Here is a 24767-nt window from a genome sequence, read left to right as displayed (position 1 = left end):
GTATGCGGTCCTGAAATAGCATTTTGACTGGAGGGGATGTAATACTAGACTAGATCGACCAGGGGGCTGACTTCAGTTTCTTATGTTAATTGCAACTTCCTTGTTATTTAACTGAGCTACTGTCTATAGAGCCTGCTGCACATTCAGGTGTTTTTGCATTGGTTAGCTCTATTATTTATAAGGATAGTTTGGAGACCCAACACTTACTGTCATTGTCTTCCCCCCCCCCCCCCCAGCAAACAGATGAATAATGTAACATGGTTTACCACAATATAGGCAGTTTGGGAAACAGTGTGATAAACTTAAAAGGACTGCTGCTGCTTAAATCAATTCGAGACATTGTTTCTCAGTGACGCATTTGAGGCAGAGAAACGCTTTCTCTTCCTAGCTATCATACCACCAGAGGTCTGGTTAGTAAAGTAATCTGAACACTCTAGATGGAAAGAAACTTACAAAAAAAAGGAGGAGACAAGTTACCTTCGCAATTCATCATTGGGCCTGGCTCAAATCCGTCATGGCAGTTGCATTCAAAACTGCCGATCACATTAGTGCACGTACCATTTCCACATGGGTTGCCAATTGAACATTCGTCAGTATCTGTAAGTAAATGAAAACTGAAGAGAACTGGGACATGTGCCAAATTGTGTTTTAAAGTCAAGTGTTATAATTCTTAACATTTATGAAAAATGGACACACCAACACAGTGTACTCCAGTGTAATCTAAGTTGTATCCCATGGGGCACTCGCAGCGGAATGAGCCGTCGGTATTGATGCAGTGACCATTTGAACAAATCCCTGGGCTTTCAAGGCATTCATTAACATCTAAAAAGTAGAAAAATATTGGCAACCATGTCTTAGCTTATGCACTTGTGTATGAAGTCTTAATAAAGCATTTCTTAAAAACAAAGGAAAGCTGCATCTTTGTCCCTAGCCATGCAAGTTCAAAGATACTCTAGTCTAGCACTTCTTAATCGCTCACACGTAATGAAAGTCAGTCTCTTGTCCCCTTTGGGCTGCAGGGACTGAGTCATCACATACTATAACCTCCAGGCCTTTTTTTTTTTTTTTTTTTTAAAGTATACATGAAAGTTTTTCTAATTATCAGGAAAAAGAATACCTTCACGGGTATCATCGATTCCAGGAATAGTTCCATGACCATATGGACACAAGTCCTGAAAAGCAACTGTAGAAGTACATTTTGGGAAAAAAAAAGAGAGAGAGAAAGCACACTTTCAATAAATGGTTAAAAGCCATCCAAAGTCACACAGTCTCTCTGTGTCACTTTTTTTTTTTTTTTTTCAAAATTTCTATCGATTTCAGAGTAGTTAGTTAATACAATAAAGCAGGGCCATTATTGCTGTCTTGCCTCATCGAGAAGCAACATTAATTCTAAGCCTAGGTAACAGTTCTGGACTGCATTGAGCTTCTGTTCTGCTATGTATTTGCTTGATGCTTTCCCCTTTGTTTACTTGGAACGTTACAGATAACCAAGGACTGAAGACTATTGATTACTTCAGTGCTTCTGGGCACTGATCCATGTTTCTGTTCTTCTGCTTTGCCTAAAACAGGGTAGCTCTATAGCTGGAGGCTACTAGTTTGCTTCCATACTGGGCCAAAAGAGTAATTTAGGATTTCAATTGGTCTGTGGTTTCTTCTATTTAATTCATTTTTGTTCCTCTAGTTAAATTATACGACATTGTGACCTCAAGATGCTAAAAATGGCTGTAAGAGATAAGGCCAAGCAGATCTAGCCTTCTAATGATCAAAACCATACAGCATAAATGTGCTCCTCCTCCTCCTCTTTTTCCCTCCCACCTAAAAAATAGTTTTACTTTAAATCTTGATTTGTACCTTCTTCTTCCTTTGGACAGAGCTCACAAGGATCACCCCATCCTTCTCCTGGCATCTTACTGCAGCAGCATTTTGCCTTAGTGGTGTTAAAAGCCTTTGGCACTGAGCATTTCCCATTCTCAAAGTTAGTGAAACAGAAGCTCTGGCGGGTATCTGAAAAAGAAAATTCAGTTATGTAGAACTAGCACCTCCTAGCTGATTAGACAAGGAGTGTCTAATCCTGAAAGGAATGACGATATAGGCCTGTGGTTTTTTTTTTTTTTTTTATTATTATTTTGAAAGCATTTTCCAGCCCTCATAAGGACGTAAGTCTGGAAGGAAGCCCCTAGAGATCATTTAGTGCTGCGAGCAGGGGCAGCTATGGGGGCAGATCAAGTTACTTTTGGGGCTTTATCCAGTCTGGCCTTGAATGCCAGCAGCATCTTCTCCCACATACATACATACACTCAGTTTGTCTGCAGAACTACGCTACTCGTACAGTTGTGATTCCATGATGAACCTCTTCTCACAGAGTATCTGTTAGCATCAGTTACGACATTCCTTCACCAGCAGGCTTACTTACCAAAACATCGCCGTCCGTTATCAGACAGCACAAAACCTGTGGGACAGATGCACTGGAAACCTCCTGGAGTGTTAGTGCAGGAGCCAAAGAGGCAGATGTTGGGGTCCTCATTACACTCATTAATATCTGTACAATAAAGGAGAACAAGTTCATCATAATCCCATCTGCTGTGAATTCCTTGGCTAAGAAACCACAGGTGCTCCTCCAGTATAAAGCAGCAAAGACATATACCTGAAGACTCCTTTTTGAAATAGCAATTAGTGTTTCACTGACCCTTTCCCTTTTTCCCTCCAAATACCATTATCTGTTTTTCATCATTATTTACAATATAAATGTTAAACAAACGTGTTCAAACTAAAAGAGGAGGAGGAGACACATTTATGAGAAGAAAAATATTTCTCTGTAAACATAAAACATCCAAAGAATAATTTAAAAAAATCTGTACATTGGTGGCTCTTAGTAATTTAAAGTATAATTTTTCATGTTGATTGACTGACTGTGAACTGTAACGGTAGATAATAGCAGAGGGAGGCCTACGAGAGACAGACTTACATTTGCCAAAGTTTTCAACAGCTACTGTTAACACGTTATTTTTAAAAAAATTCCTGTTCTATCACATAATTTAGAAAATGCTGCTATGACTAAATGTGAGATTTGTTTTTAAAAACATTAAAGAGCTTTCTTTTTTATAATTATTAAAAAATTTTAAAGGAAAAATTAGGATTACTTAATATAAATAACAAATGACTATAAAATTGTGCCTACATGTCCTGTTATCTACATAGACAGAGTAAGAAAAGTAATACATTACGTAGACCTTTGCTTTTTGCATCTAATATTGTAAACCATATTTTAGTTTATTAATTCTGCAAATGCTGACAAAAAATAAGCAGCTTTGCTTAAATAATTCTTAAAATTACTTTAAAATTTAATAAATTCTACAGCGTACCTTAAAATCTTGGAACGCTACACCTGCAGTACAAAACCCCCTCAAGTCTTTCAGTAAAGGATATTAAAAAGAGACGCCACGGAGCCGCGTGGCTTTGTAAATAGTCTGTCAAGAGTATCTATATTGATATTAATGAAATTGGAGGCAGCAACTGACGTTCTCCATGAAAGTAAGCTTCATGGCTGTTGAATTGCGAATCTGTAGTGTCACTTCTCCTGATATTTATTAGACTTGGCATTTGTCCATTTAATGTCCCATCAGTTTTCTAGGATTCAGTATCCTACTTTACAGACCTATATTTAGCGGATAAGGAAACAATGGAAATAAAATCTTTTCACTAGGAAAAGCTAAGTAGAACGAGGAGTCAGGTTGGAGTAGAATTCTGTGACATTACTCTTGAAAAAGGTTATCTTCAGTCCCATTTTTGGAAGCTACTAATAGGTATAGCACATAAACCACAGCTTCCCATGGACAAGCTCTTACTAGGTGGTAAATGTGAAGCATTTTAAGTCAGCTTACTGAAGTAAAAGAAAGGTAATTACTTTCCTAGTTATTGTGGCATTTGCTAATATGCAAAGCTTAGCAATTCATTTGCATTAATAGAGTGGAAAAACTGCTCTGCTGAAGTACTGATTGTTACTGTAATGAATGATTTGGGACTAGTGGTAATAACCATTTTCATGGCCTTGACAGACAGGCTACTAACCAGATGAAGGAAATAGGACTAGGAGTCCTCTCCTCTTCATAACCCATAAAACAAAAGGTAATACATTAAATGGGTAGCTGAAACCTAAGAATTCTTCCTTGGCTCTCATCTGTTTTGGATTCCCCTGCATGTAGCTATCCTGAGCTCAAAAAGTAATCTAGCCATTTCCAGCCATCCCACTACAAACCTAATTCTTATCTGTGTGTTTGCACATAAAAGCAGTAGAAAGTATGGGAGAAAACAGGTTGCAAGGACTGTAATAATAATCATAATCAAAGTACTAGTACAACCCCACAGGATTATCTAGGCATTTTCTGGGAATTCTATCTACAAATTTTCTGGACACGTGGCAGAATGGACAAGGTAAGAATGTAATTCCGTCCCCTTTACTCAGTTCTGGCAAAAATCTATTTGGCAGTCACCGAAGTGCTGTCATAAACCTCAGGAGATACTGTCAGGATATTAAAAGTGGCCATAAACAACGACATTCCTGGGGAATGAAAAACTTTCATTGCAAATTCATGATTTTACAACTGTAGGTGATTCGAATTAAACACAATTGCTAATATGGGAACAGAAGCTGCCAAAAGAAACCATTAAAGGTGGCGAGCAAACTGAATACTGTGGTATGATACAAGGGAATGTGAGAACTTTCAGGCTTTGAAAATATTGTCCAAGACAAAAATTCAAAATGATTCCCGGGATCCAGTCCCTGGATCCCTGGATTCCTGGGATCCAATCCAGTCCTGGATTGATACAGATTTTTTTTGGCTATAGGCCAAATCCACACCAGTGTTTTCTGCAGCTCATACAGGGACAACCTGTTCCTCTTTTATTGGGAGTTTTGAGTATGAGTTTGAGGTGGGGGTGGGGGGAGAAGGGGTGTATTCACACCAGTTAACTTAAGCTGAGCATTTAAGCTGAGAACCAGTTTTCTTTATACAGTCAGCGGAGAGACGGGTTCTTAGTCTGTCCATTGACCACACAGGAACCTAAGGCTGCTAGGTCAGCCGCCTAAAACTAGTGTGCACCTTCCTTGCCAAGTGCCCCCATATAGTGGATTTCAACATAAAATATCTAAGTTCACAGTAGATCTCTGCTTTGCTCTGCTGAAGAGTTGTAACTTGGATTTTTTTTTCCCTCATTCCCTGCCACACCGAAGCTTAATTCATTATTTTGCCCCTCACGCAAACAGCAGAAAGATCTGTGACATGAAGCTGCTGACCAATATTCAAGGCTTTAAAAGATACTTCCATGAACAAACAAGAACATGCAAACTGATAAAAGGTCTGCTGCTGTCACCTTCCCTCCCATGAGTGTCAGCACTTGAGGCACATTATACAAAACTTTGAATCAACAGCCAGCTGTTAGAAGAAACATATTTAAGCAACTTTTTCCATAAGCTCAATAGTGTTATCAACGTTTCTAAAGGCCATTAGTCCCCTGAAGCCAGAAACTGATTGTCAAAAACTGCCTTTTTGGTGAGCGTTACGTAAATGCAGTACATAGGTTGGTTGGTTCCATCAATGATATTTGGAAAAAAGATTAAAGCACTGATTTTTTTCAAACAGTAAGACTTAAGTATTTTCAGTTTGCGTTAATGAAATTCAGAGTCCTTGCACGCTCTCCCCTCAACACAGTGTGAAAATATCTTGCCTTCCATTCTTAAAACCTCTTCTTGAAGACTTCTACTACTTACTTACTCCCTGTCCTCATGATTTTCTAAATAGGGCAGAATTCACCATCAACAATATATACATATACTTTCCACCAAGTTAGCACCAGATATTTTTCTCACATTGATAAATCATCCAGAAGCAACAATTGCAACTCGCCTTACCAATACAACTTTCACTTTTCACTTCATATCCTGGTGGACAGATGCATCTGAATGATCCTTCCAAATTTTGACAGGTGCCAGGAGAGCACGAACCGGGTAGTGCCACACACTCGTTAGTGTCTTAGAAGAGTACATGAAATCAGGAAAGGTTTAGAATTACATCATTCTCGTAGCATTATTCTTGCAAAATAAAACTCTTATTCATAGAAAGAGTTTTCTTGTCTTTCCTTCTCTAAGGCATTTAATTTCAGAGAGATCCGTAACAGCATTCTAAAACCCAGATACTTCTACGGTGTTTTCCTTAAAGTCACTGTCAAGTATTTTTTAAACTTAGAAGTGCAGACTGTGATGTCTCCTTCTAGATGGGGGCTAGCAGTTACATTATTTCAGCTCAGCGGTTCTTTAGCATCTCCATGTGGTATCATACATACCAATGCAATTCTTGCCATCTAGAGTAAGTTCATATCCTTCATTACATAAGCATTTGAAGGAACCAATTTCATTGAAACACCGTCCATTTCTGCACACCTGGCCAAAGAAGGAACTGCACTCATCAATATCTGTAAAAAACAAAAGACAAAGCCCCACAAGTCAGAGTTGAGTCCCTCCAGGAGTTTAACCATTAGAATGTATTCTCAGTGTATACAGTATATACAGTATGTTATAAACACGCTCAAGTTGCAATATATATTTCCATGGAAAAGGTAAATCTTGAAGCAGCAAGGGAACAGCTGACAGCTCGTGGAAAGTAACTCTCACTCAAGTGCATTAAGGTATATGTTTTATTTAAACAACACTTTTTATAGGGTATTATAATTTTTAAACTTGCAGCATTACCTCAGCTACTGCATCTGGAGATATTAAACTGCTGCCAAGTAACTCTGTGATACTAACTCCAGACGCAGAAAAGAAAATGCAGCATGGGGTGTTCTGGATTTTATCTGGATTTTATATGTGCTCGAGTTTCCCCTAAAACTTGCCTTGTCATTTTTCACATTTTGGAATATGTCATTTGCTTTCCACGGTGATTTTCTCACTCGCAACTGTTCTGAAAATGATGTTTGAAAATGCTTTTTAGTTTACAGAGTTACTTTAATAAGGCAAACTGAAAGCAAGACCGCATCAGGAAAAATACCCACGAGAAAGTGTCGGGACAAATGAAAATCAAGGAGGCTGGGATGAGTATCATAGTGTAAGGACAACTTACACTTTACTGTTTTGCAATATTTGAATTTGAAGGTTAACATCATTTTTACTACAGAAGTTTTTAATCTTCCTCAGAAGCATTAAGTACCAGCTACTGAACAAGATGTACCTCCTGCCTGAGCCAATACAGCAGTTCCTGTGTTACTAGCTGATTCCACTGGACATTTCTTCTGTGCTACAGTTACACAACTACAAATACCTCGAGAGAGTATTACACTGGCAAGGGGTGTGCTGCCTTTGAATGACTGGGATAGTTTGGAAAAAAGCCCTGCAGCTCTCCAGACCGTCAAAAGGAGTATTAACAAAAGGCCAAGTCTGTGAGTCAGCTTGGGCTCCGTGGCCTCCTTGAAGGCAGAGCCTAGAGCACTGAGGTACTAGACGCTCCTGGGAGTAGACTGGCAGATAGACTGTCACACAGAGGAAACAACCTCCTTGGCAAACAGTGCCATTCGTTGGCAGCAGCTTGTTTTCCTTCTCAAGCAAGTTTTGCATTTTCTCTTTCCTGGACACGGAAAGGACTTAAAATACTTAAGATGGTGTTTTAGTTCTCTCCTGAATCAGAAGACTTTATTTTGTGTCTCCTTCTGTAGCAGAAAGTAACGTAAAGCCTTTTTTCTTCTGGCTGTTGCTTCACACAAGGGAGAGGATCTCCAGAGACTTGCAAGTCTGTTCTTCAGTCCAGGAAGACTTGAGTTTATTACATGTATCCCGGAATTTAAGTTGTCCAAAACTATCAGTAGTTCTGTTGTTCTCTGCTTTAGAGGAACAGGAAATAGCAGTACCTCTCTGTAAGCAAAGTCCGTCTTAGGAGAGCAGGAGATTGAGGAGTTCAGCTGTGCCGGCTCTTTTGTTGCCAGTCTACTTCCTCTGTCACGCTGTGCGCAAGTCTCGATACGGCGAAAGAAATGATTTTGAATTCATATAGCGACGCTGGCTTTATGATACAGGTTATGCTTATTGTCAGCGGCCCCTATAGGCTGCGCCAGGTGTCAGGGACTGACAGAGCTAATAGCGAGGAGAAGCAGCAGTGCCAGAGGGCTGTACTGCTGCGTGCTAGAATTCCCTAGGAAATCTGATGGGAGTGAGGGCTGCATTAAACCATCGGGGACAGCAAGGCTGCCCCAGCGACCGAGAGATTTAGGGTTGACATCTTCGCAAGCTGCCCAGTACCAAGTACTTTGAAATGTCTAAAAAATGATAAAATGATTAACCTCTAGGGCAGGCAACTGTATCAGTTACTGGGCTCAGCTGTCTATCTTAGCATCCTCAGTTATTTTCTGTGTGAGTTTTAACTTTATATGCATCCTCCCTGGCACACCAAGCCAGCAGCAATGCAAGTGAAGTTTGGATTACGTCACCTACCCATGCAGTCATTATTATGAGTTAATTCAAATCCTGGGTAACACAGACAGTTATATGATCCAACTGTGTTTTTACAAGTTCCGTTTCCACATGGATGGCGTTCACATTCATCAACATCTGCAAAGAGAAACAAAACTGTATGCTGGCTCTGTTTTTCCCAGGTATGTGTTAATGTGCTACCTGTGCACATGGAGGCAGTACGGTAAACCTCAGTCTCTCCTTTCATCTGTCACATTTTAATGCTGATTTTTACAACATTGTGTGTAAGCTCCTAGGTAAATGCAGGAAAACATTACCTATGACATTTATTTTTTATCTGTATTTTAAAATAAAAGATACTGCTATATACAAAGATCAAAATAAATGCAATGTGCAATATCTTGAGGCATTCTTTCTTTTCTTTTTTCTTTTCCCTGCCAACGCTCCTTCCCTTTTAAAGGGTGCTATGCAAGGAGTAAGTTACCAGAAACAAGACTTGCAAATGCACTGCCAGGCAGTTGAAAGCTGTGAGACATATCCATGAATTAAATAATTAAAGAAAGTTCTGTAAAGATTCTTAACATTCGTTTGTGATCAGATGTTAGTACAACGGATTGAGCATCACAGACAAGCTTGGAACTATCTTCAGTTTTATACACCTTTTACAATTAGGCACATGAAAACCTGTTGGAAATGCATCTGTCAAGGAGTTAACGTGTCCCTGTTCACAGGTCAGTTTACGCATGTAAAAATACGATATTTGGTCAGTAGCGTATCCACAAATATAGAGACCACTTACAAGCTCTTGGATTAATCCATTTTCTTAAAAGCGCTAGAATTCAGTATTGTTTCCTACTGTGCGCTTTAGGAGTTCCTCCTGGAGTTTCATGGGGATTTGAAAGGTATTTAGATCCTTGTTTTCCTAACTCTTGTGGACTTCCTGAAACATCTTGCTTTATTTACAGAAGGTAAATATTTTGTTGCAGGGATTGTTTCCTTGTCAAGATTTGTATTTCAGACTAGAAAAACTCAGTTTAGAATTATTAGAGATACTATTTTAACTAACCACGGTCTGGAAATTTGTGCTGTTCACACAAGTCACTTTACCTAGCGTCCTCCTCAGGCAGTGTGATGAAAGTGATTTAGTTCAAATATGAGAACAACGAAGGCGTATATGAATATGTAACAGGATGTGAAGAGACTTTCAGTCTCTGTTTAAAAAGGAAATTGGAACACACCTGTATTGCTAGAGGACACCGAACTTCTCTATAGTTTAGAGCTGACATTTGTACGACTGTTATTTCAAAAAGCAAAAACATTTTTTGATTGGTTTTCTCAAGCACTATTCAGAGCCATTAAGGGAACTGAATTCACATATGCATCACCTTTCCTTTGTTTGAAAAAACCTTTAGAATTACATGTGAAACACTGAAAGAAAAGAACAGTCTCTGTGCTCATTTCTCATGTCATCGTTTGACTGCAAAATGAGGATAGATTTAAGTTATGTCGGGGGTTGTTTTTTAAAATGAAACATGAACTCAATAAAGCTCTAAATAATTGGAAAATCTGTCTTTCCTCTCCAAATGCCTACCCCTCCATGATATCACCTATAAACTTCTCTTTCAAATGAGTCATTATCATCTATTTTTGTGAAACTGGGGTTTAACATATTCTTCAGTAATTCAGAGCTGTCCTGCAGGCCACTGCGGTTTTTTCTCCCCACTGACATATTTTACTCCAAGAACAACTTCATAAACTTTCTTCACAAAAATTCAAAAATGTAAAAATGAGCCTTGTAACGTCACCATAATCTCCTCATACAATTAATAAATCCAGATTCATTCCACCTCTTCAGCACAAAAGCATTTCCTTTCCATACCCATGCACATGGTCTGGTCTTGGGATGCCTTAAAACCGTTGTGACATATGCACTGGTAACTTCCTTGCATGTCCACGCATAAACCATGACTGCAAACATTAGGAATTTCCAGACATTCATTGCGATCTATAAGAAAAATATAAAACAGATGGTACACGTTATTGACTTTTATTATTCATTCATTTTACACAAACATGTTTTTACAATCTGTTATTAAAGCCAGACTCAAAATTATCCATAGCTAAACCTGAATCATAACAAAACTTCATTTTATAGGAACTTGCCTACACACCTCGAGGTCAAAACTACTGTTAATATTTGGTTGATACCTCAAGAACATTCTTTAAAAATTTTACCCTGTCTTTTCTTCCCATGAACAGAGAAACACGGCTATAAAACATAAAACACATGGCAAAATAGGCAAAGTAACGGAAAATAAATGATTCTTTTGCATTTTAAGAGAATGAAGCGTGTGCTGTTGCTTATGTACAAACCAGTTCAAACAGACTAGAAAAATCAACTGATTTCTTACCAACACAGGCACCATTGGGTGAAAGTTTGAAACCAGCAGCACATTCACAGCGGTAACTACCAGGACTGTTGATACAGTCTGCATTTCTCTGACAGAGGTTATCTCCATTACTGCACTCGTCAATATCTGAAACGTCAAGAGTCAACGCAGGAATCAGAAACCAAAAGACTGTTATTTCTGCCTAGAATTTAGACTGGATTTTCAGTCCCGTGCAGGACTAATCTTTGTAGGCTGCCCTCAACAAAAGGAAAGGGAAGGTGAAGGAGGAAATCAAAGCCTGTGAATCCAACCTTCTATGCATTGAAGCGGCCAAGAAACTTTAAAGGTCTGCCTAAATAAATTAATTAAAAATAAAAAATAAATTCTGGTCCCCTGTGCCTTTATATATTTTAAATAAAATAATGTTTGAACTACAATAGTAAGTGGCATAATTTTTTAGCATTCTAGGGCACAAACGTCAGCACAGGACCTTCAAATAACAGTGACAAAACTCCGATTAGTTTCAGAGCAGGCAGAATTTCACTGCTAGCTTGAAACAAACGCAAGATTAGGGCGTAAACAGAAAGCTGTATCAGTCTAATTCCAATGCCCCTATAGTATCAAAAGAGAAACACAGCCCATCTATGAATATCTGGTAATTCTTTACCTATAAAATCACAGAAGACGCCACAAGAGGCAAAAATCAAGAAAATCTGTTCCTAAGAATTAAATTTCCTCCCCAAAGTAAATTTGGAGCATAAAATGAAAAAGAAAAAAAAAAGAAAAAAAAAAGGTTCTATTTAAGGTTACCTGAAAGCAGAAGCGATAACAATGCAAAAACTATAAAAAAATCTAAGTGCATGTGTATACATATTAAAGATAAATGCATCCTAAACTCATTTATAGACTTGAGCACTTACAAGAAAGCCCACAGCCTGTATCTTAAGAGTCTGAAAAACATGCGAGTTAAATGTCCCTGTTTCCTTTAAGATGAACGTGCTTATGGGAAACTCAACAGAAAATAACGTCACTTCGAATCACCTTCACAGACCAAGAGCAGGTCATTGTAGCTGAATCCAGTGGGGCATTCACAGCGGAAGCTGCCAATCTGATTGATGCAAACACCATTTGCACAGATTCCTGGGATTTCCTTACATTCGTCGATATCTGAAAGTGCGATGAGCTAGTCAAAATACAACGTTTCATGGCTTTTTGTACTGGACGGATTCTCAATTTCACAGTGCTTAAAACTGAGCTGGAGAAGTTCTATTTAGCCTACTTCAATTACTTGTAGGATAAAAAACTAAACCTACGCCCATTATGAGAGAAAATATGAAGCTCAGGAAGCGATCAAAACAAAGCGATACTATATGTGAGACGAGATACAGAACTGTGTCAAACATGCAGATAACTTCCGCACAGTTGTTGAAGACAGAACCCTTTATGTTGTCAGTTAAAACTCAACCCCCTGAACCGGAATGGAGGGGGAGGCAAAAGTTCGTAACAAAATACAGAAATCGAAAAACAGAAATCAGAGACGTTCTTAACAAACTACATTAACTTCGTTCTTACAATATTTGTCATCATCTCATCTCTGCAATGAAATTTGAATTTTATTTTATGGAATAATCACTTTAGTATCAGCATACTGCAGCACAACACTTTTTTGGTGAACATATTTAGTTCAACTTACCAACAGCCTTTCCAGTATGAATGTCGAAAGTAAAGCCTGGAATATTCCCACATATGTTCTTGAATTCCGCTGGAGCAAAACAGGGAAAAATGCATCTTTAATGATCTCTCAAGAATTACTTGCAAGATTCCTCAGCTTTTCAAAAGCCGATACAAGTCAAAACTACTCAGAAGAGATAAGCCATTGCCTCTTGTACAAATTGTTTTGAAAATTCAGATTGCCAATAAGCGAATGCAAATTGGAACACTAATTCATACTTCTCCTTTCTCAAGTCTCTACAGACTTTGGCACGAGAGCAAATGTTCTGCTTGAAAAGGCAGAACTTAAGTTTTTGTTTTAAATAGGACCCTATAACTTCCCCTTTAATGTTTATTACTGCTTTCTAGGCATCTACAGAGAGAATCTGTACTGGCAGTTTCAGAACGGAGAAGTAAATGTAACTGACCCGTACCTAGCCTTCTTTGACAATACCATCTCCGTTCTTTTCTGCAAAGAGTACTGCAGCTTAGTTCCTCTGACGTGGGGAGCAGAGGGGAAGCTCTGCTTTAAACAAGCTGCCTTCAAAAGAACATTCTGTTTTAGTATCCTCATCTTATTTTCTCTTTTCCAGAAAAGGTGTACAATTTCTGTTGAATGGCTTTGCAGCATAGGGAGAAAAAAATCAACTACCTGTGCACAGGTACCTTTTTGTAGCTATTACGGACTCCGTTAATTATTGCAGGTTGTGAGAAACGAATAACTACTAACTAAACTAAATTGCTAAAATGTTTCTTACAAATCATCTGTGTCAGCATGAGATTTTACTGGCAGAACAGTGCTTGCAAGAAAAGTAAAATACATTTACAATACACTAAGACATTCTGATCCAGGCAGAAATCTGGAAAATAACACAATTATAATTATTTTTCACTATGCTGAATTTGCAAAAATACGACTTTTGATAGCATTGCGTACTGAAAATCCACTTGCTTGAGGGGGCAAAATAATTCCAGTTGGGTAGGCACCACCCGTCTGAATGGGTGGTTTGAATATGTGCTTGCTAACACTAAACACCCAGCTGCTGTTCAGCATTTTAAAAAATCACATTAGCATTCAAAACCTCCAGAAAAACAGTAAGTACCTTCCAATATCAAATTTCCATACTGTTATTAATGAAAAATTCCAAGGTATGTGGCAGATACTTACACCTGCAGGGCACTAAGCCAAGGTAAAATCTCCATCTAAAGAATACAGATAAAACTTACAGAAACATCCCACTGAGTTACAGTCCAAAAGGGTTCTTGAGGGAAGTGCAGTGTCTGGAGACTTCCAGAGTGAGCGCTTGTTCCACTGTCTGTGCTGATAAAGAGCCTACAGGAAGCCTATATTCTATATAGATAGCTGCTATCCAGTGGGATGAAATGGATGGACTCGACCTTTCCCTCACCTCTAAACTTGAAATGCAGCCCAAATTATTTGGGATCTCTTCTAGCACCAGGAAAAAAGGAAGGAGTCCCTTCCGTCTTCCTGCAAGTAGGGATCTTAATCTAGAGCGGTGATAGTTCCTTTTGCTGCTGGCTATAGTTAGTGTTTCTTGATGCTTTACGTTTTCAGAGCGGCTCTTCAGTAGCTTGTAATTTTGTGCAGCTTAACCACTGGGGTTCTAACTTGAGTAATTCTTGTCTCTCTGAGACCAAATGTTCTTATTTATTAAGATTTCAGCAAATGTGGATGGATCATTGCTCAGAATGAGATTTTTGATCTCATCTCTTTTTCTCACGTTCAAAAATTCACTGTTATTTTCTATTGAAGCAGAACAGGATCCAAGACAGCTGAACCTCAACATTTTCTTTTCTCTGTTCCACTGCCTAATGACCGTAAGGCAAGCCAGTCTCTGCCCACTGATGTTAGTCCTCTGTTACAGGATACTGAGTCTTAGAGGTCCCTGCTACAGTGTTTTATCATCCAGCAACTTTCTGCTCTTTTATGCCAGAATGTGTAACACTGGAGAATCTGAGGTTTTCCTTTCTAACTTATTTTCTACAGGCAGAATCATGACATTTCCTACTGTCAGTAAATACCCACAAAAACCAGATACTAGGCAAAAAGAGGGCCTCATGTTCCCTCCCCTATCTCCATGGTTGATGACAATCTGCTCCTGTAATTACGCCTAAGGTCAAGTTTGGGAGGACGGAGAATAAGGTCTGAAGGGTCCAGGCCTTCTTTTGACCTGTTTCTATTTCTATATCATGGCTACCTACATAGTCCATGCATTCCATTTAATGGAGTTCTTTCATTTTCTTTCAGTTGTACCGTAAAGAAAAATAATTAGATAACAATATCATAATGCACTTATACACAGTGCCAAACTAATTATATGCAAACACTTCAGAGATTTGCTTTCTGAAAGCCTGACTTTGCAACCATGACTTTAAAAAAAATTTCCAAATACCGTGCACTTATCACTGTATCATTTTTATAGCACAAAACGATCACATAACAGGATCGTATAACAGGTCCTGTAACAGGGGAAAAAAAAAAAAAAAAAAACCTCCCTGAAAGTTCAAGCACTCCCAAAATGATCAAACCATGAAGGAGTTCTACAAATATCTGGTCCCTTCTTAGCTGCAAAGTGGCTTTTTCTACTCCTTAGGGTGGGGAAAAAAATCAAGAATTATTATTTCTGAGTATTTAAGGCATATCTGATAATGAATATGATCTGTCTAATGCGTAAAACCAAATGATATAATCTTTACGGAAGTCACACAGTGTTTAATTGTTAAACATAAATGTATAAAAAGAAGAGAGAGCACTCTTAACAAAGAAAAAATGCAAATGCCCTGGCATGTGAAGTTAGTATAGAGGAACAATATACTTCTCATCAGAGCAGAATAATGCTTTTAATGAGCTGTGGGGCTCACTCTGGCAAGCTGGTTAAGGTCAGTGTATCGTAACCCCTGTCTGTGATGTGCAGCCCCCGTCCAGATTTCAGAGCATACCCATTATACCACATAACTGCAGCTATTCAGCCATTTACACTTGGAATCTGTGTTTGATCCCTCGCACAGTCTCTTTTCATAGGGAAAGAGGTTCAGCGATGTTTCCAAATACAGTAAAGGCCTTTAAAAGAGAAGCGCTAACAAGGCAAAACCCGTTGGGAAATATTTTAACCCTGTAACTGCTTGCAGATTGCCCAAGTGGAATTGTTCTCACAAACTTTTAAAAGCTGCACAAGTTTCTGAGAACTTCAGTATTACCAACTTTAAAGGAGAATTCCACCCAAGAACATTAATCGCGCAAATCTCTGCTATTACATTGCTATAGTTTCCTCATTGCGTTGTCATCATGATGACAATTTTATGGCACAGAGTTAAATGACTGCGAGAAAAGATTTTATGAGCTCTCTGTGATAGCAATCATGTATTTCCTCCTTCAAGCTTATTTTCATCTTCCATTCCTGACTGCCAGCAACATTCCTTCATTTTCCCTACTCCTGCTTAAGGAAAGAAAAGGAAAAGGACATTTTCCTTTTCAGTCCCATTTTCCTCTTCCTAATTACTTGTGGGGGACAATGTTTCCTAAATTATCTGCCATTTTCCCTTATGTCACCAGGCTAAACCAGGTGGAATGAAAGGAACACGCTAGTTAGGCTAGCGCCACCAATGATGCAGCACCAGAGCTATGGGTTTACCCGCGCTTAGCTTAGGGCACACTCAGTTGCACAGTAAAACATATTTGCACTAAACAGTTATTTCATTTGGACAGCTTTGCTATTTTACAAATGTGAGAGAAATACGGGTGGGTTTCAAAGTTGGTGATCTTCCCTGAGTTGAGTTTATTGACTCTTTCCAGGGTGTTTCATTCCAGGCAAGACACTCCACAAAGACTAAGTGATAAAGGACTGGCTTTTGTATTCCCTTACAAAAGGGAAGTCTTACTTCCCTTTACACTTCTCTGCTTACTGAGCTTTTCCAAGTTCACCATCTTCACCAGAGGAAACGCAAAAGCAACTGAGCGGATCACAGTCAGATGTGGGGCATGAGTGAAGATCTAGAGAGGCAGCGCGCTCAGTAATGACACATAATCTTTTGCTCTGACAGAATTAGTTTGCTCTGACATTAGAAAGGTATCCCCAGCTATGTACTTACTAAATTACACTTTCCTAAATTAATTACCCTGTTAGACACACCAGCCAGCAAGCATCTCCTGTCAGTCTGACTCTTCAACCCGAGTACTATCCACCTGGTGACCGCTTTTCCAAAAACCTCCAACTTTAGAGGTGGGAGTTTTGCAGCCACCTCTTCAGAAGACTTGCTTATGGCCCACTATTACCAGCCTGGTGGCTCCTACTTACACAAAAGTAGGTTTTTTTTTGTTTTTTTTTTCAAACATAAATCTATATATCGGAAAGTAACTTTATGTCCATATATGCCTCTGAAAGCCTCAGAATTTATTAAAAGGAAAGACCCAAACAACTATAGCACACTCATTTCTAGAATGATTTTATAAAATCATGCCACTGGTGAAGCTGTATCTTTCCGCTCAGTACGGAGTGACTATTTCTTTAACTAGAAGAAACACCTATTCGTAGCACTACAATAGCAGAACATAGCACAGCAAGCCGGATTAATCCAGCCAGTGACAGACAATAGGGTACTGTCACTCTGCTCTGGGACAACAATAAAGGCATTGTTCTGGGGCTGAAATTTCAACTTCAGCTAACGTGTCAAAGGAGTAGATGAGCAAAGAAAGTAACAAAGTGGGTTGGTTGCGGTAGGTTTTACCTGTTCCTGGAGTCGGACATGGTTCACAAGGTTTGTTCCAGGCTTTGCCAACGTTGTACGTGCAGCAGCACATCCTCTTGGTCACATTGAAGGGCAGTTCATTCTCACAGGAGGTTCCATTATAGCTTCTGTAGCAAAAGCTCTTTCTCATGTCTAGATGTGAGGTAAGAATGACTTACAAAACCACCAGCACGCTAACCTAAGTAAATATTAACCCTCTGCTGACCTAGACACTGGTTCATTAACTCTGCTGCTGAATGCAACCTGAGCATGTGCGTGGATGCATTTAAAAATAATGTAACAATTGAAGTCACCTACTCTCTTTGTATTAGACCTACCTAAAATATTTGTCTGAAATTTATGTATTTTCGTACTTCATTCAAAGACACAGATGGGGAAAAAAAAAAATTCCCAAAGAACCAGAGACAAAACGTGCATGCTCACTAGATCAAACTGTCCAGCAAACTGTAGCGTTTGGCCATGGTCGGTGAAACTGAAAAACTATTTCTGAGTTCTGTTACAGAGCAAGAGCACTAAACACTGCACGTCAGCCAATGGGATCTCCTTCCCGACTATGTGGCACAGCTCTCTGGGAGTTAAAGGTAGGAAAACGCAACACAAGAACTTCAACTTATCAAGAATGTGAACGGCTGCAGGTCCAATGCTGCGAAGTCCAGTGTTCTGACAACTCACTTTAAAGACTTTGGAAACAGCCTTGCCAAAAAAGGAAACGTAAGCACGGAGTTTGGCTCCAAAGCAGCCTACCCAAAGTCTATCTCCAAAGCAGACGTATCTAGTAAATATGGCATTTTGCATACCCATGCAGTTATGTCCACCGTTCACCTGCATGTATTCAGGCGGACAAATGCAGGTGTAGTTCCCCAAGGTATTGTAGCAGGTCCCAGGACCACAGACACCAGGATGCGCAACACACTCGTCAATATCTATAGACCAAGCAAAAGCACTAGAGTTAACAAAATGACAAGAGGATCAAGCCCTAGTAAATACTTCTGAGAAGTATACATACATTAAACTACCTCAAGATAACAAAAATGTTTCATTTAAAGGATAGCTTCAAATTTACAGCTCAGATTTGAGTTAAGTAGCTATTGTAATAGCTGCTGATGAGTGGTATTAGCCCCAATCAAGTCCAGTCTGTGCAAGAAAACACCCTAATTAAAGTTGCTGAAGGTACCAGTGAAACTGGAGCATCTGTGCCCTGCCAGCTTCAGAGAAGATGGGAGCCCAAATGTCTCAGTAGGGAACTCTTTCCACAGGAATGTCACTGTCACTTTTCAGTTTTGTTAATGTGTTCTCTGCTCCACTGAGAACATGACTGTTTTTCCTTTTAAAACTCCTTTTAAAATTCACTTCCGCTTCCCGTATGGGAAGTGAGATGTGTATGTTTTAAATACGCTACTTAGAAATATGGAAGCTCAGTAACTACATAACCTTGCTGCTCTAGCCCTGGTCCTTCTTTTTCCAGTTACTAGGCAAGTGAGCCTCCCTCCCCCTCCCATTTATAAACAATTTACCTGTAAACCCAGTTTTGCCCATTTTCTTCAGCAAAGCTTAGCAAAGTCTCAGAATTCATATGCTCTGTTTTGAAAGAAGACAAATGTCTTTCTCCCCACATTAACTAAGAATGGGAAGCTGACTTATGGCATTCTAAAATAAGAAAAATCACGAAAGCTCCTTTAGCTTATTTGCTGGTTCTGTTTTTTGGGCCTAACATTCATGACAAATCTCAAAGAGAAAGCAAAGAGAACTTACATGCAGTATTAACATCTAACTGTTTACTTCACACTGTGTAAATTAAGCTGCTACTCTGAACTGCCATGGAGAAGACAGCTTCTCTCACTTACAATAGCAGAAGCCTGAAACTAGCAAGCGATGGTAGGTGTTGAAATGAGAACGCAGAAATCATGAATACCACCTTATCTTACTGAACATACCTACCTGAGATTTAGTATCTATAAATAAATATTAGTATGTTCAAATGTAACATTCCAAGGTTTATCTAAATCATAGCACGAATGCTAAAAATCAATGATTTTAGAGATTTAGGTAAGAGAGAGAGAACCACATATCCACTGTATGGATTTAAGGCTAAAAAGGGCAGTTCTTCCAGAATAACTGCACTGTGTTAGAGAAGAAAGTTTTAAGGCATTCAACCTTCACAGATTCTTGTCTCTTCACTGAGGTAGTAGCCTTTTGGACATTCACACTGGAAGCTGCCAAAAGTATTGATGCAATTTCCACCTTGGCAGAGACCTGGCAACTCCTGACATTCATCAATGTCTGAAAACAGAGAAAAAGCCACATTTGCATTCCAGGATGAAGAGAAACAAGAGACTTTAAGCACTCCCCTGAAATCTTACCAACTAGTATCTTCCAACTGTCACATACATTTTTCTGCCTCTGAACTGCAGTTCATGAAAACATGGATGAGATGTTCATTCTATAGCATTCAGCTAGCTTTTCTGGAGCACATTTCAGCTCGATGAACACACGGAGTTCAACTTCCATTATTGTTTACAGGAATTTGGCATCTAATTTCTCATTCCTGCATGCTCATTGGAACCAGAGTTTCTTTGTCCAATGAATATTTCCTGAAACTGAAACCTTCCACTGATAAGCTGTAATTTTCATAAATGACTTATTCTTCAGGGGCCAATTTCAAAGGCCAATTCAAGCAAGGAGGCACAGAAAAGCTATGCAACGGCTTATTTTCCTACTGAAATATTGCTGGACTTTCTCAAGGTTCTTCTACAATACTCCTTTTCATCATGTTGTTTAATTCACATTAATACAGGGGTTTTGCTTTGCAGTAAATGTAACAACTTCCTCATAATTTACTTTCCGTGCAGACTTTTCCAAAGACAGCACTTTGTTTATTGTCAACCATCTTAGTCATTTAGGATGAACTCACCTTCTAAAATAATAGTGATGGGATTTGGTCTGAATCCTTCCCCTCCTGGACAAAGAGTATTATATTCCGCTGAAGTAAAACGTAACAAAAGAGAGACTATTAGTCATGTGAAGAATAAAATGCCAATAACAGAAACACACTTTCAGAAATTAAAATTCCATTTGTGTTTTTAATGCTTCTTTTTCTGTACGCTCATTGGCTTTCTACCCTCATTAGCCTATTCACAGTGCATAGAGCAAGTGCATTAGCCTCTGCAGAAATAAAGGTAAGATTGAGAGCCCTCCTTAAAAGAATACCTTAACCAGGGATATTCCCATAGGGAAGGACAATGCTGCTTTCTTCATACTGTGCCCGTATAAAGGCATTTATATATCCTTCACTTTGGGTTTTGATTAGCTTTTTAATATAAAATTTTTTTCTGCAATATATGAGTGCTAAAATTGGAGTTCATGCTATTATGACATTATTAAACATAACATGCTTAACAATTCTGTTGCATTATTCATTCAAAGAACTTCAAATATCTATAGAGCTGGTAAGTCTCACTGGGGAACACTACTGAAAGTGCTTAAGAGTGATAGAGAAATAGTTACCCAAATGTGTTAACTACTCTCCTTTGTGAACTACTGCAGTTCTCTAGATTAAAGGCACGAGTCGAGTTCTAAGCACTATTAATTTATTCCACTACCAACATGGTAGAGAAAATGACAAATAAAAATTCCCAACAGATGCATGTACTCTATCTACTCAGACTCCTAAGGCACATCAGCACTTTAAAAAAAAAAAAAAAAAAAAAAACCAGCAGCAAATATCCTTCCTTCCCTTCCCCCCTCCCCCAGGGCAGAAAAATAAAGTCAAGCAAAGTGCAATGATATGCCCAAGTTACCCACAGTGCATGCGCCTGGTCAGCGTCACTAAAGTTCCCAGTGATTTCAATCGTGAGAATAGGCTCCCAAGTCAGTCACAGAAGACCAGAGTCCACACCCTCTGCATCCCCCTCTAACAACTGTGCTAGAACACAACCTTGTCAAGTAATTCATCAGGCTCTTTAATGATCAATTTATAGTAATATAGTAAAAGATTTCAAATACTTTTTCATTTCTTGTTAGTATTTTCTATATAAGGGAGGAAAAAAAGGAAGAAGAACATTTCCTTACTGCTGTTTACAGGGGGACAAGTCTCACAGGGGTTTCCCCACGCCTTTCCCAAAGAGCAGCAGCATGAGGAACGACTGACTCCAACTCCAATTTCTGTATTGCAAGACAGGCTGCCATCCCCTCGTGGGCCATACTTCAGGTAGCAATTGCCAACACGATTATCTACGTATAAAACACACAGGATTACACAGCTGTACCCAACAGTCTGGACAAAGGAACCTCAAGCATTCATTTTCAAGTTCCACACCTCCAAGCAGGAAACCAAGATTATGTCATTCTTCTAAAGTCATTGGCAAGCTGAAAATGCTCACGCACACTGACGGTTACTGATGTTGAGAGAGAGCACTGATGTTGAAGCGGTAGCCTCAGTCTCCTCAGTAGCTAGAGGACAGTTTAAAATGGTTGAAGGAGTCACACCATAATCTAATGTAGCACATTTACTCTTCCCAATCTTCTAATCCAGAAAATACCAGAAACCTTGCTGTAGTTTTCTGTTGGTAGTTCCTCTCCGCATCCTGTTTGTGACTAGGCTATGACTTCCTTGGGGATTTTAAAAACATTTTTCTATAGAATTATAGAATGAAGCCTCATCTATCAAGTAACTGGAAGAGTCCTTCCACATTCAAAGACATTCTCCAAAAATTAGGAGTATTGAAACAAATGATCTAAATGATCTAAATGTGCAGTAGTTTTGAGGAAAATTTGGTAGTTCACTCAAACTGTAACTTAGTCATTCAGACAACTGCTGGCCTTGGTAAAACGAGCAGGGAATTTACTAAGAGAAGTAAAGCTAGGAATTTTTCTTTTCTGCTGCACAGATTATCCCTTCATTCTTTATAAATGGAAAACAACTAGCCGTGAGTTATAAATACAAGAAGGAGAAGATAAGAGGTCAATCATTATAATAATATTCCACTCAAATAAGAGAAACGCTAATTTCCTCAACATTAACTTTGTAATTTTAAAGAGCATGCCTGCCTATGAAATAACTTGCTATTGAAGGATGCCTCTGCAGAAGAGGAGAAACTCACTCTAGAAAAATTTGATACACTCATTGTCTAAAGGCCTAAGTATCTTTCTGCACGTTTGCTTCAAAATTATTTCCGTTAATGGTATCACTAGGAAACTTATAAATGAATTCTTGAATGATTTCCCAAATGCATATTTTACTAAGAAATACCACATTTTTAACTTACGGCCTGCAGCAAGGACCAGACACTGCAGCCTTAGAATTTTACAAGGAATGAGATGAACGGAGTATGATAAAAGTGGGTATTTCATACTTCTGAAATCGTCAGGGCTTTACAAAGGTTTTGATATAACATGACCTTTTAAAATAAGTTGAGGTTTGGGACAGCTCTATTAAAAAAAAGCTTAGAGAAAACTCTGGATTACTAAGAATTGGTTGTTCTCGAGGTCCACCGCTTCAGCTTGGTTAGTTACGCACGTATGGCATAAAAACACAACTTCAAATAAATTTTTGGACTGAATTTTTGTTCTGAACACTGCATCAATCAATCAACAGGAGATCTTCTAAATTCCCAAGTAATTTAAATATATTCAAATTTAAGCACAATCGACAAGTTTGGGTGCACGGTTGTAAGAGCGTATTAGCTCTGTAGTAGAGATTACAAAATAGTAGTATGTTCCTGACATTCTGTGCTCCACATATTCTACAACAAATTCCAATATCTCAACATAAATGCTTACTGAGCTGAGCTAAAACACTCGATTAAGAATTGAGCGGCAAAGGCGCAAATACTTATTTGCCTGAGATCACTGACCAGCGTATACTAGACTTGCAGACTATTTTCTCTCTTTCTTTTTTCTTTAGAAAGGTTACTGGTAATAAATATAAGTTTTACAATTTGTTAAGGCTGAAAAATAATACGGTGTTACAAGAAGGTAACACAAACTGCCTTTCCTTAAAGGGCACGCCCTGTTGTTCTCATTGTGGACTTCAGCTGAAACAACCCAAACGTGGTTATTCTGCAAACACCCGCCTCCCTCTTGCTCTCAGAGGAGCTGCATGCTCCTCTCCATTTGCGATAGCGCAAGACATCTGCCTTTTTAAGAGAGGCCAGCAAGAGATTTGGCTTCATTCTCCTTGAGAAAAGTGAAAAACAATGACCATTTCGGAAGACGGCTTCAGCCTAAGACCTCAGGCCCATTAAAAACAATAGGAGATGATAGTCACTGGAAAGAAGGCAGAGCACGAAATTCTCTAGCAGAATATTGATACTGAGTCTGTAACAGGTTTTAGGTTTCAGTTTACTCTTCACATGAACTGTCTTGACAAGGCACCACGTTCCTTCTTTGCCAAGGATAATATTTCTGTTACCTCTGAGAGGAACTGGAATTTAAATTCCTCCTCCTTGTTTGCTCAAGCATGCAAGAGACAGTGCTATTGAAGAGAACCAGAAGCTGCTGTCCTCTGAGAAGTTGTTTCTGGAACGTTTTTTCAGTACAACTTGTGCATTCCAGAAGCAAGAAACTTTCCTTTCTCTTAGTGAGGTCTACTAGCCTCTGTGTTTTCCCTTCCAAGTGACTACAGGCTTACAGGGAAAATTGCGTAAGGTTTTACCATGTTCCCCCTGTGTTCACGGGCGTAGAAACGAGTTCCACTAACATTACATTTACACAGCATCACCCTAGCCAGCTCTAAAAGTACATCTACAGTAACGATACAGAGCGTGGGAGGAACCCTTGGTGGTATGAGTTTTCTTAGCTTTCGTGCAAATTTGCTTTGCTTGGAGTCGAGGTACACACTCGGCTGTATCGCTCCGATGATATTTCATAGGAAGCAGAGGCTTTGCGTGCCCTTGTTAAGAAAAAAGAAGAATGTTCATTGGGTGTGTTTTGTATTTCATTATAGAATCAGGCTGCAGAGAGAGGAAAAATTTCCTTAATAGGCTTGCAGCTCCTCCAGCGGACTGACAGATGATTCCAGTTCTGCAGTCGTCTGAAACAAAGGAGAAGCAGTGTTTCTTCGGCAGGGTGAGTCTCGGGAGCTTCTTTATTCTGTACATCCAGTCATGCCCTACACTGAGGAACTGAAAATGTTTCTTACACACGGAAAAAGCAAAACAGTCTTTTTGTAGAGGAGACAGAGCCTTTGTAGCGTTTCCTCTGGAGAGAAATGCAGAAAGGTCAAAGAAGTTTTGACCTTCTTATTAAAGGTCAAATACTGCTCTTATTAGTTTGACTCTTTCTTACTAACATTTTTTCTTTGGACAGGGAGCTCGCTCTGTCGTTTGGGATTCTACAGTTGCTAGATTTACCCTTGAGGGGGTTTCCCTCCACCTGTGGAGTGCTTCCTTGAGGAAACCTGGGACCCTGCCCAAAACGGCTTTAGGACAGCTGGTCCCAAAGTAGAG

General features: G+C 39.1%; 1 protein-coding gene and 1 long non-coding RNA gene across 2 annotated transcripts in view; one reads left to right on the top strand and one right to left on the bottom strand.

The window, feature by feature from the left end:
- LOC138064175 (uncharacterized) overlaps window positions 1-7442 on the top strand; it is a 43459-nt gene extending 36017 nt beyond the window's left edge. The window contains exons 2-3 of the long non-coding RNA XR_011137470.1: window positions 6987-7100; window positions 7190-7442. This is a non-coding gene — a long non-coding RNA (uncharacterized lncRNA). The remainder of the gene's footprint in view (window positions 1-6986; window positions 7101-7189) is intronic.
- Window positions 1-24767, bottom strand: part of LOC138064174 (fibrillin-2-like) — a 181843-nt gene that overhangs the window by 20248 nt on the left and 136828 nt on the right. The window contains exons 37-53 of the mRNA XM_068925661.1: window positions 21391-21552; window positions 20234-20302; window positions 19477-19602; window positions 18120-18245; window positions 17302-17454; window positions 12539-12607; window positions 11887-12012; window positions 10867-10992; window positions 10335-10460; window positions 8477-8593; window positions 6340-6468; window positions 5909-6028; window positions 2414-2539; window positions 1852-2004; window positions 1118-1183; window positions 697-822; window positions 478-597 (exon numbers count right to left, since the gene is read on the bottom strand). Coding sequence (XP_068781762.1) covers window positions 478-597; window positions 697-822; window positions 1118-1183; window positions 1852-2004; window positions 2414-2539; window positions 5909-6028; window positions 6340-6468; window positions 8477-8593; window positions 10335-10460; window positions 10867-10992; window positions 11887-12012; window positions 12539-12607; window positions 17302-17454; window positions 18120-18245; window positions 19477-19602; window positions 20234-20302; window positions 21391-21552 — 2040 coding nt within the window. The remainder of the gene's footprint in view (window positions 1-477; window positions 598-696; window positions 823-1117; window positions 1184-1851; window positions 2005-2413; window positions 2540-5908; window positions 6029-6339; window positions 6469-8476; window positions 8594-10334; window positions 10461-10866; window positions 10993-11886; window positions 12013-12538; window positions 12608-17301; window positions 17455-18119; window positions 18246-19476; window positions 19603-20233; window positions 20303-21390; window positions 21553-24767) is intronic.

The sequence above is a fragment of the Struthio camelus genome, chromosome W (genome assembly GCF_040807025.1).
Source record: "Struthio camelus isolate bStrCam1 chromosome W, bStrCam1.hap1, whole genome shotgun sequence".
Lineage (NCBI taxonomy): Eukaryota > Metazoa > Chordata > Aves > Struthioniformes > Struthionidae > Struthio > Struthio camelus.
The sequence above is the reverse complement of the archived record's forward strand: the minus strand, read 5'-3'. Positions and strand labels throughout refer to the sequence as shown.